Below are 12,100 nucleotides of genomic sequence, written 5' to 3'. Positions count from 1 at the left end.
CTACACTTGATTCTACTACTTTACAATTTTTTTCAATTTAGTGCCGAGCACATTTGGCAGAAGTACGTATTGTTTTCTGCGTGAGCTTGGTCACAATCACTGTGAACCCAACGATCACAGTTGTCGCATTGTATCTGAAAATATTAGGCAGTAATATAATGTAGTCTAATAAGGTGTTTACAGTTTAATAACAAGTTCGATAATTTTGCAATGAAATTTCGATGTTCGTCTGTATGAACTGCAGAAAAATCTGCAGTTATAAAAAAGTTATATATATTTATATATAGCTGGCATTTGTTAATCACCATTTTTAGTTAACAATGAAATGCAAAATAGCAGTTAAAATCTAGATACTAACCCATGATGTTTCATTTGCATTTTCTGCTGCAGGTAGCATTACAAAGCAGCACATGTTGCAATATCATTGCACGCATTCAGGCTCTACAATAAATCAATATACGGCTATATGCTGCAAATTTTGTTCTCATTGCTGTAACTGCATCACAGTCTGAACCTAATCGTAGGATGGAACTTTACACGTTTATTTATACAATTTGGAAAATACTGTGTGTAATCTATTAATGCAATTATAAATACACGTCTTTTTAAATACAAACAATAAACGTTATTTACCAGACATCTTCAATATTGAATTGCTAATAGCCCTTCCTTTTGATATTATTTTCCTGTTGTTTGAAGGGGTGCTGATGCTGGACACATCTGTACCCAGGAGTGTAAATTGTTCTGCCGCCGAAGAAAACAACTGGATTACACTCGGATGCACGTTATTAATTAATTTACACTAATTATGCCATGTGTGCACTCCTATGTGTGCCACATTCGACAAGAAAATGCTAGATATTGGCCTTAATTAAATGCAAATAAGGGCAATTATATTAAGGGATTTTACCACTAAGAACAAAATGTTATAGGTCTTAGTGTAGTGGCCCTAGGGGTAGCGACTACGGTACGACAGGCGTTATATAGTTAAAGCGTGTCCTAGTTGTTTGGATTCAGTGTTCGCTCCTGCCGTTATATTAGGCAGGACGGTGATGCCCGTAGTAGGTAACAGGTAGTACCAGTGGAACAGAACACAGATAGATTCGGCTAACTGTACGGTTATTGTTTTATTGCTTCTTACTAGTTTACTAATAATTCCCCTGCATTCGTATATGCAGCGGATCCTATATCTATCTCGTCTAATATTACAGCATTAATGCGTCGCCGCCTTCGTCTTCCTCTCTCCTGTTCGTCCTCGCCTCGTCGTCGCTCCTGGCTCTACCTAACTGAAACCCCGTTCTTCTCCTTCTCTGTTTTATTTCCCCTCGCCCGTTGTTCTCCGCTTTTCATCTACCTGAAAACCCGACCTTCTACTCCCTCCGTTATCTCTCTCCTTGAGACCTAAACGGCTTTCTCCCTCTTTCTCTTCTTCCTCTGCTTCCTCTTCTCCTTCTTCTTCCTAAACCTAACCTGAAAAATAACGCTCCTGCTCTGCTATTCGGCGCGCCTTATATACCTAGCTGGCAACGCCCTCCCTACGTGCCGTTGTTTCGTTCGCCGGTGCAATCGTTTCCACCCGCTGACGCAACCCGTGGCTGGTACGGATTGTTGCATCATCTTACGCAACCAGTGCCTGGTACGATGGTTGCATCATCCTATGCAACTCGTTTCTAAGTAAATATTTCTCTCTTCGACAACTTAGACTATTCATTCTATTCAAATCTCCTATATTATGCTGACTAATAGTACATAAACCGCATTGATTATTATATTCTATTTATCTTGCGTTACCGCTTTCCGCGTATTCACCCCTTGTTTTCCCCGACCATAGTAGCAGCAGTGATAGCCTGATCCAAGATGGCCGCGCCCAGGGTTGTTGATATTTATGTGCTGTCTATATTTTATCCTGTCTTTAGTCTATATATATGGTTGTTCTACCTATACTGCGAGTTCAATCTATCCATCCTGATCTAGGCTACTGCCCATGTGAGTTACACACCCCCGAAATCTCCACACTAGTTTACGTAAAAAGCATAGTCAGAGCATAAGCCCTTTGTGTACATTTTACATAATTTCGCTAATTGCACAACATCTATCGCCGTGGTGCTATTAATTTAGGCACTTTCTTACGTTGATATGTTGCATTGAATAGGTTTTCTTATTTGTTGAAATTCTGGTGTACAATTCGCAACATGGTAATCATACCATGAGTACCATTACGCCACAGCTGGAGCTGTCACGTTGCAGCTGATAGACACAGCTCGTGATTGTCCATTCTCCATCATTTTCTTGATGATATCGCAGGAAACCTCTGTTAAATGTAAAAGGTATTGAATTTTCTACTCTCTTATTGATGTAATGCTTTCTATTACAATTTTACATAAACACAAAACATGCAAGTAAATACATAAAAAACGTACATTTATGGTAACACAATAGTTATAGTAGTTTCATAAACCTTAATCCGACATGGTTATAAGGCCGAACCTCATTACATTTATGTCAGGCAGTGTTTCCCTGGAGCTATTTAAATGTCTATGTATATTAATAGTGCAGCAGATATGTGAAAAAATTGTGGGTTTGATGATAAAAGCATATAATTTGGCTCACATTTATTACATATCACTAGGAATATTTTTGGATATAGGGACATTGCATATTCCTCCTGGGGCCAAAATGGCGGCCATTTTACAAAATGGCCGTGATCGGGTATTACATAACACATAATCTGTAGAAGTTGTGCAACTTTTTGAATTGGAGATGCATGTAAGTGATGCAATATCACTTAAAATATAATCTGGGATGCCAATTCAAGGTCATAACCTTACATAACAGATTCATTTGGCCTATCAGGCAACAATTATGCAACTTTTTTTTTTTATGAGTTTTGTCTGTATTTTGCAATCTGAAAATGATCAGTTTATAACATTAAACTGCACTGCCACTGTGTAAATGCGTTTACCCTTATATATTATCATACATTTATATTTTACCCTTACATTGTCAGTGGGTACATGTCTACATCATATTGAAATATAACAATCCGCCATGCGGACAAAGCCATCCATGATACTGCAAGATCTACTCCCGAGCACACTGTCCGCCGCAGTGGCATAGTGCCGTGCACTGGAGTACAGCCTTCAAACACTTGCATTGTCCTCTGCATCCCTTCTTGCAGCCGCATCTGAGAAGTTGCCGGCATACTTGCGTTGCCTCCGGGAGGGTTGTCCAGCAGACGTTCCAGCCAGTATCACTCTTCACCCACCCCCATTCAATAGCCAGCTTGGTAGGCAGTTCTCCTGATGTGCTGTCTGAGGGCTTCTCGAGTTGGCGGGAGAGCATCTATTGCTCGACGCTTCTGGGTGAAGAGCTGCTTACGTGCATCGTTGACATGCTCGTGGCTGCTAGTGCGATCATACAGGAGAACGACGAAACGCTCCAAGATCTCCATGCTGTCATCTACGATTGGAGGGACTCTTGGTGGTATTCGCCCAAGGCACAGAAGCGTCGCAGTGACCTAGCACAGGGCCTTCCGCAGTCTCCCATGCGAGCTCCTTTTTGCTCCTGCCTCAAAGCTTGACAACGGTATCACCACACCAGTGAAGGCATGAAATGAGGTAATCCCACAGACACTTGTCAGACTCCCAATGCCTGGGCCATCTCGTGAGCTGCCTTAAGTACCTAAAGCTCTTCCCTCGGTAACCGAAAGCCAAACCCACACGCTCATCTATGTTGAGGCGTTCGGCTGCTCGCCACAAGCAAGGACTACGACATCCGTGTCAACTGTACGGATCCGAAAACACCTTGTGTAGGCCTGCTTCACAGCATCTTCCACGTGGAGAGTCTCACAGACATTACGCCTGGATCTGACTGTGCTTCATGTTGTACATAGTGAGCAAGTTTACCAGCGATGTCTCTGGCCTGCGTACACGACCACATCTGATTGTGGAACGAGTTGTATGAGCTTGTTTTGCTCTGTCTCTTGAGCAGTAGTCTCGTCGCTAGAAGGAGAACAGACTTCACCTTGTATCTCGTCCGATCCGTAGGAAGGCCTGCCAGTTTCCTGGTATTGGAACTAGATGGGCTCGACTCGTCTCCGTGATGCCTCTACCTCTCTTTGTTCGAGTGTCCGGGCTTCAAACTGTCTGACAGCGGTATTTCATTCCAAGACGACACTCTGATTGCATGCTGTAGCTGCAGATGTGATGTACGGCAAAAACCTGTGCTGTGCATTGGTCACAGAACGTCTTCGCAACCCAGGTGCCAGCATGTCTGGGATAGCTTGCTCTGCCATAAGCAAGGATGATACTTCAACTGAGCGACTGGCTACATTCTCTTGTGGACCGGGCTCATATCTTCCTAAGCATCCGCGCAGGCCAGACTTTTTTGCCCAGTCTCGAATTTTGCCCATCTGTGACAGGGCAGGGGGAGCAGGCCTGGGTTATCACGAGCAAAAGAACGCAGCAATCGTTGAGCATCTCCATGCACGCATCGGGCTTGAATGAACAACCGGGAGAGTGATGGCGAGCAGTCCATTCTGGATGTCGAACACGGCCCAGCTGAAGCTGGGCTTCTGAATTTCTCTCTGACTGGAGGTCGGCTGAAGAGAAGGAAGGTTGTTTTCTCGTCTGATTGGCGTCCCGTGATTGGGCTGTCGTCTGGTTCATCGAAGCCGCTCATTGACTGATACAGCTGCTCAGGATCTGCGGCTGTGCACAGTGTCGATGGACTGCTGGGTCGGCTCCAGGTTCCCGGCTGTCTGAGTACCGAAGTGAGATCATTGCTGTCATCACAGAAGGGGTTCCGCCATTTCTCGTCATGACAGCCGGGAGAGGTGACTTAAAACAGTCTTGAGCAAACGCCAGCTGTCGTATGCTTGTCTGCTCATGGTTGCTGGACATCAGGCTTCTTTGTTCTCGTCTCTGCTGTGGGCGCGGAACTCGTTGCAATCACTCCTTGCCATCTCCAGGACCGGACACATCCAGCGCTGCAGCGCGTGCAATCGGTGCAGAATTGCTTAGTCAGTGCCACTGCTCCGCCATTTGCCTTTCACTGATGCCGTTAATTCTGGCTCATGTGCCTGGTCGTGGCCAAAAGCAGAGAATGCGTGGTGTGTCTACTTTCACTGTGAAGTTCGCCAGCCCACTGAACTCTGCGACACATAATTGATGCTTTGTCTTCCATGTGCCCCATCGTCACGCAAGTGAACTCGAATCCAGCCTTGGACGTTAATTGTTGTTCCCGCAGGGCAAAGAACCTCAGGGTACAAGCTTGCCGTCAAAGGCATCGATGTTAGAGCATGGAAGTCGCCTCGCCGTAAGACGATTCACTCGTAGATCATGATTTCCAGTTCCAGCTGCAGCATAATCGACCATTGAATCTTGAAACTTGTGGGACTTGTATAGCTCGCTAGACTTCTACTGACAGTTGCGAAACCTGTCCGCCATGACCGAACACCGCGTTCACAGTATTGGGGTAACCCTCCTGTCGAAGGAGAATACAGAACACTAGCTGTGACCTGGTGATGGTTGCCGGCATTACAGTAGCGCGTCACCAATGGGCGCTTTGATGAAGGAGCTCGGCTGTTCCTGGGTAGGGCAACTCAACTGGCCTGAACCAGGGCTTCGGTCCATCCACTGCAATCAAGAAAGGCTCGCCCCAGAGTGGCTTGAATGAATGCTTCTCTCGCATGTTGGAATCCGCGCAAAGCAGGACTGTTCCAAGCTGCATACAGCCTGGTGTTGTAGAAGGGTTGCAGATGTCTATTAGCTTGAACACTGGTGGCACAGTAGATTGTCCATACGCGTTCCTCAATGTAGGAACACCCAGTCGTCAGCCAGGGCCTAATGCCGTGATTTTACACGTCTTGGTTGTGGATCCTCATTCATACTTCGTGCCTCTGGCTTTGTTGTACAGGGAGGCTAGACACTTCACATGCGTAGGCTTGGCCTCTCTTGGCTATACAGATCTTCCTCCACTTAAGTTTAAGCCAACAGTGGTTGTCCTCTATTTCAGGGCACATTTCCTGACACGGGCATCAAGCTCAAAAGGTGAAAAGCATCGTGCAGAGTCTCCTTAACCCGCCTGTTCCGTCACAAAAAGAAACACTTGTGAAAAGGTTGTGGTTTGATCTCAGTACTCTGAACGTAGTTGTACTTTCCTTGGACATCTGCCACTTGGCTCACAGAGAGGCTTTTTCCTCTTCGTGCGCTCGAAAACAAAGATTGGGTGGTTTTGTTGTGTTTCGAGTCTACACGAATCATGCCCTGGCTCTGTGTGTAGCTCGAATGTTGCTGAATGCCCTCACCATCAACCAGTTTGGAGATATCTATAGTCTTTGGCAGACATCCGATCTTGTGAAGCGAGGAAGATTGTCTGCAAGAGTCTGGTACCCAGAACCACAACTAGTGCTACGCTTTGACTTCAGCTGGACAGCATAGGCTTCCTCAGAGTGTCATTTCTGACATAAACACACACTGTCTCCAAATGTGTCAGATATGAAAGCATGTGTACAGATGAGGCCTGGATGTTGGGCTGTCCAAAGCACCATAAAACGGTCTTGGCCATTGTTCAGTCAGTCAAAATAACCTTTTAGTCGTACAAGCCACCAGATCAAAACCACCAACCGTGACCTGAAAGAAGAATTAGCAGAATCTGCTCCGCAATCCCAATACGCCCGGCGCATCGCTCGCATTCAGAATGTTGAAATATTTCTGCCGCGTTTTTCATCGCTTGCAATACAGCGGCATGCGCGCTTGCACTAGCGTAGACTGGCTACCCGCTCACACCCTCTCCGCTTAGTACTCGATGGCGGTCGAGTAAACGAGGTGGGGGCGAGTACCAGTCTAGCACCAGCGCGCCCAACAATGAACAATCGCGTTCGAACGCGAATGGTAGCAGCCAATCATGTGTACAGCTGCACGCGCAACTCGTACGGCGTTCCAAAATCGTGAGCGAAAACATACGCTGCCGGGCAGCGTACAGAATCGCTAGTGTCACCTATAGTGTGTATATATGTGTCTATAGTGTCATATATGTGTGTATACTAGGCTTACGATATGCACAATGTCTGAGCTCTAGTACATATGTAGCAAGACAGATCTGTCAGATATGATAAGCATGACAAGGAAGAAAAATGTCATTTGCGTCCCTGTTAGGCCACCATACATAATTGTGTTCAAGTCCACGTGAGGCCTATACTTAACATGTCAATAACAAATGATACATATATCCACTAGAATGTGTTTTGCACCAATCATACTTGATATAGTTCAACTTATGGGCGAAAATGGTAAATTGAGGCCGCCATTTTGTAAAATGGCCGCCAAAGCTACCATGGGACAAATATGCGATGTCCCTATATCCAAAAATATTCCTAAGGGTATGTCCTAACTGTGTGCCAAATGCCATGCTTTTATCATCAAACCCACAATTCTGTCGAAATATATCACATATCTGCTGTACTATAAAAAGTCTATGTAAGTATGTATATGTCTGAATATATTGAGGTTGGTCAATACCATATTGCGTTGCTATAATTAGCAACAGCATTGTGATGATCAGATTGCAGGACGGGTCACTTAGTTATATATACCTCCAGTTGCGCAACAGTTTGTGGGTCATATGCCAGCATCTTCACCAAGACTGTTGTAGTAAAGAAATTGTTTACTTTCTGGATCAACAACCTGAAAGTAATGTAAAGCTTACATCAAAATGGTGTTGTTTGGAAATGTACAGACGTCATCATTCATTGCAGTGACATGCTGTTTACTTATAGCATGTGCATGTCTAAAAATATAGTGGGAAAATGTTGACATTTTGACATGATGTAATGGTATTTTAAGTTAATTTGATAGTATGTAAATGTTCAACATAAATTTACATTAACATTATATCCCCAACATAAGCAGCAAATTATGCCTGCTGCGAATCCTTCCTCCAACCATAGACTATATAAATCTATCTTTGGTATTTCTTAACCTTCATCTTGATTTAAACACGCTCAAAAATATAGCAAAGTAGCTAACAATCTGATGTATTACAGAACTCCAGAGACGGCTAGCTTCTAAAGAATGGTGCACTGGTCGCTATATCAATTAGCAGACATAATGCTGTAATAGTTGCATACCACCAACAACCAGTGACATCCAGCGTTATAACTGGGCAGAGAGTTCTGTTCTGGGTAGAGAGCATCATGTTCATAAAAATTCCTTGTAAGCATGTTACTTTAACGTACACCTACAAATTATTCTATTCGTGTTGATTATTTTCATGAGATTAGATGTTTAAAGATACTACTGGTGATAGGTTAAGGTAAAGTTAAGGCAGTTTAGCCTGTTAGAAATGTGCAGGTGTGCAAACAATTTATTGGATGTACCTTAATTTTAACAGACAGTCTCCTGTATATTCCTTGGAAAATTTGGCCAGCAACTACACAATTCATGGAATGATACTTCTGCAAGAAATTGTTCCAATATCTTTTTAATATGAAGGTTTAACATTGACTTAAGTATGAGCAGGTAGTATGTGGCTGTTGTAAATATATTTTAAGAACTACTGCATATTAGACATCGACGTATTTTACATATGTTTCTCACAATATTACCTTGGCTTGGGCCTCTTTGATGGTGATTGCCAAATACCCATCGATCACTTTGTCATTGAGCCACTGGTCCGGCATCAGCGTGGAACAGTGTTGAACATGGTGATTTTCCCACCTTCCGAGTTTAATACCACCTCAACCCTGACGAAATCAGGATTGTTTTGTGTGGAATGCCCACATCTTTTCTATATCTGTAGGCAGTCAAAAGAAACAGTGTATACGAAAATCAATCACTCTCATGCTTAGTGAAAAGATTTGTGCAAGTCCATTTATCTGCATTGTCTTTTCTAAAAGAACAGAAAAATTTACCTCATAAAACCTCAATAGTGGTTGAATATGGCTTACCTTTATAAAAGCATGGAACTGGTTCCATGCTTTGTTCTGTCGAATCTTTATCCTTGCCAAACATCTAGCTAAACACCAAGTATATTGAATGAATCGTAGGTTTTGGAACTGGGTTGGTACTTGTTACATAATGAGTGCATATCAACCTATCACCCATTACCTGAATCTCTGTTACAAGCAAAAAGACAGTGAAATTTGTTGTTCTACCCAATATCTCACTAGCGCTTAACTCTATTTATAGATATATAGATATATAGGTTTCTCGATTCTTCACTTGGTTTATTTACCTGAACAGGGCTATTGATCGTCCAGTAGTGGAATAAGTCGATCAGGATAAGGCTCGGCCGGTCTGAAAGCCACTGGTATGCCATCATCAGTCATTGATGCATGTGGTACTGTGCTTGGCCTGTACTGTTCTGTACTGTAAACTAAACAGTATCATGTTGATTTGTTGGCCATTATATTAGCAAAAATAGCTTAAACTCAAGTTCTCAGTATACATAAAACAATAGTTCAAGCAGCTCTATGCTATGAATTACTTGGTTTCTTTAAAGCATTGAAACTGTAAACAAATGTGAAAAAATATGCGTTGTATGAGTCCTTGTCCATAATTAATATTTTACAGGTATTGGCTTGATAATGTGTAATATGAACTGCTATATACATACACAATGCATGTAGTGTTTTGCTTGCGACGAGCCCTCTTCTCTGTCGTACAATCTGATGCGCAGTTGCGTTGAACAACTGATTCAGAGGCTGCAAACTTTTTTGGCAGCAGATCTCAGTGGCAAGGTCTGTGTCGCGTTCAGGATACCACGATCGAACTATATCTTTTAATGAACAGAAGACATTTATTTAACAAGTCGCACAATAACACAACCAGCTCACCCAAACACAGATCATGAATAACAAGTCGGTTTCAGTTTTGATTTTAAGAACCTTCCCGGTTGGCTCTAACACTCTGATATTACTCATGTAGTACCGAATAGTATCGTGACATCTCCCTTCTTTTGAGATTGTCTGTTACTCAACTGAATGTAGAACATTGTTTTAAACATATCTGAGAATCGAATAATATATAATCTTACAACCGTTTCTTTCTCCCTGTCACGCAATACTTCCCTATGCATTGACTCATTAAAGTTTCCACAAAGCACTGGTTACTTTAACCACACTACTCGCTACCAATAATCATTTATCAATATCATCCCGAAAACGCAACGGCTTGCGCACTACCCGACCGCTTGTCCGTGGACCGCAGGGGCATGTACAGGGGGGATGTCCAGGGGGTCCGGACCCCCCCTGCTCGCGCAGAAAACGCATCTGAGGGGGTCTAATTTCAAAAAAATTCCCCACACCCCCCCTTCGCGTGCTCCCAAGTTTGGGTTACGGTTGGACCCCCCTGGTACAAATCCTGTACACGCCCCTGGACCGGGTGAATGTGATTCCACATCCATCTCATGCGCATTATCTTCTGGAGTCTCAGTTCGTTCACCAGAAGATGGCACTGTCTCTAACATGGGTGTATCCTGGGATTCCACAGGAACTGCCACATCATCACCAAGGCTGACCTTCTGTCTTCGATTTCGGCGCATTGTTGCCGAACCATCGGTAGTCACTATGTATGATCGTGGGGTAGTCGCTTGACTCACAACCACTCCCGGTGTTTTCCATCCCTTCTCCCTGTCCAACTTTACCCGTACCATGTCTCCAGGTCCAAGCTCCGTCATCTTACGTTGAAACACCTCTGGTGCCGATGTAATCCCGAATGGGACACGGCGGAAACAGTACCACGCAAACGGTGTGATGAATGTGGTGTATCTTGAACTCTCAGGGTCTAGTGGCATTTGATAAAACCCACTCGACGCATCCAACTTCGAAAACACCCGTGCTCCTACCAGCTTAGGGATTACATCATCAAAAGTTGGCAGTATAAATCGCTCCCGACGCACCAATTCAATCAGCTTCTTCCAATCCACGCAGATGCGTATATTCCCATTGCGTTTAACAACAGGAACCATAGGGGCGCACCAGTCTGTCGGCTCGGTAACTGGTTCGATGACCCCAACGCTCACCATATATTCCAGCTACTTGACCTTGGACAGTATCGGAAATGGCACCCTGCGGGCAGTGTTAATACTGTATGGAATTTTCTTTCAGCTGTATTTTTACCGGGTCGCACTTTAACAAACCAATATCTCCAAACAATGTTCTATCTATCTCGTTGACTCGCTTCACTAGGCCCATTTGTGATGCCACCTGTCGACCTAACAGATTATTAACCTGTGGGCCCGTAAGTACGACCACTGGAAAGCTGTACATTTTCCCTGTATGGCTCGTCTGCATCACAAACTGTCCCTTACATGTTAGTGTTCCTCCTGGACTGGACAGTATGGTGTTTGTCGGCTTCAATACTGGTCTGTTATGCAAGCCACTGTACGTTCTTGCTGACATGACGGTGATGTCTGCCCCAGTATCTATTTTGAAATCCACCGATTTGCCGGCAATTTCCAGTTGCACTTGCCATGGGTCATCCCGACCCTGAGTGATTGATCCTATGAATAGCCTATCATAGCTCTCACTCGTACCACTGTCATTCGCATGTCGTGACGTCACCTCATTTGCCTGTTTTGTCCGACAGACAGCTTGGAAATGTCCCATCTTTTTACACTTCCTGCAGCGCTTGTCCTTCGCTGGGCAGCTGTCACCCCGACCATGGCTCGACCCACACCTGGTACACATAGTAACCCTGCCTGGTGGCTCCATATGCATTCTTGTCACCGTAGTAGCGCTTACTCTGCTGCTGAAACTTTGGCTTAAATGGTCGTACCACTTCTTCCAGATCTCTAACTTCGTGGCCTTGAACAGTTACTTGTGCCTTCACCTGCTCTGTCTGTCTAGTTATTTCGATGGCTCTTGCAAGGGTCAGATCAGGGGTCAGTTGTAATTTCTCCTCTGACACGCACCTTTTATCAGTAATGCCAATTCACTACCTGTCCTGATGTTCTCCTCTTTAGGGCCGTGACGCAAGCTCACAATGTTCTGCCCAGTTCATATAGACTGCGTAACTGAAATCATTCTCGCCGTCTCTAGCCTTGTTATACCTCGCAGGTAGGAACTGTGCCACCGTTCTGGCTGAATTACCTGTATCCA

The 12,100-nt window shown here is 44.2% G+C and overlaps 1 protein-coding gene across 1 annotated transcript; it reads right to left on the bottom strand.

Annotated features, from left to right (window-relative positions):
* Window positions 1–11,080: 11,080 nt before the first annotated feature.
* LOC106808423 lies at window positions 11,081–11,719 on the bottom strand. The gene has a single exon (XM_014811142.1). It carries the CDS (start codon window positions 11,717–11,719, stop codon window positions 11,081–11,083), a length of 639 nt encoding a protein of 212 aa, XP_014666628.1.
* Between the last annotated feature and the right edge of the window lie 381 nt (window positions 11,720–12,100).

Source organism: Priapulus caudatus, unplaced genomic scaffold (genome assembly GCF_000485595.1).
Source record: "Priapulus caudatus unplaced genomic scaffold, Priapulus_caudatus-5.0.1 Scaffold276, whole genome shotgun sequence".
NCBI lineage: Eukaryota > Metazoa > Priapulida > Priapulimorpha > Priapulimorphida > Priapulidae > Priapulus > Priapulus caudatus.
This window is presented reverse-complemented; position numbering and strand designations above follow the sequence as displayed.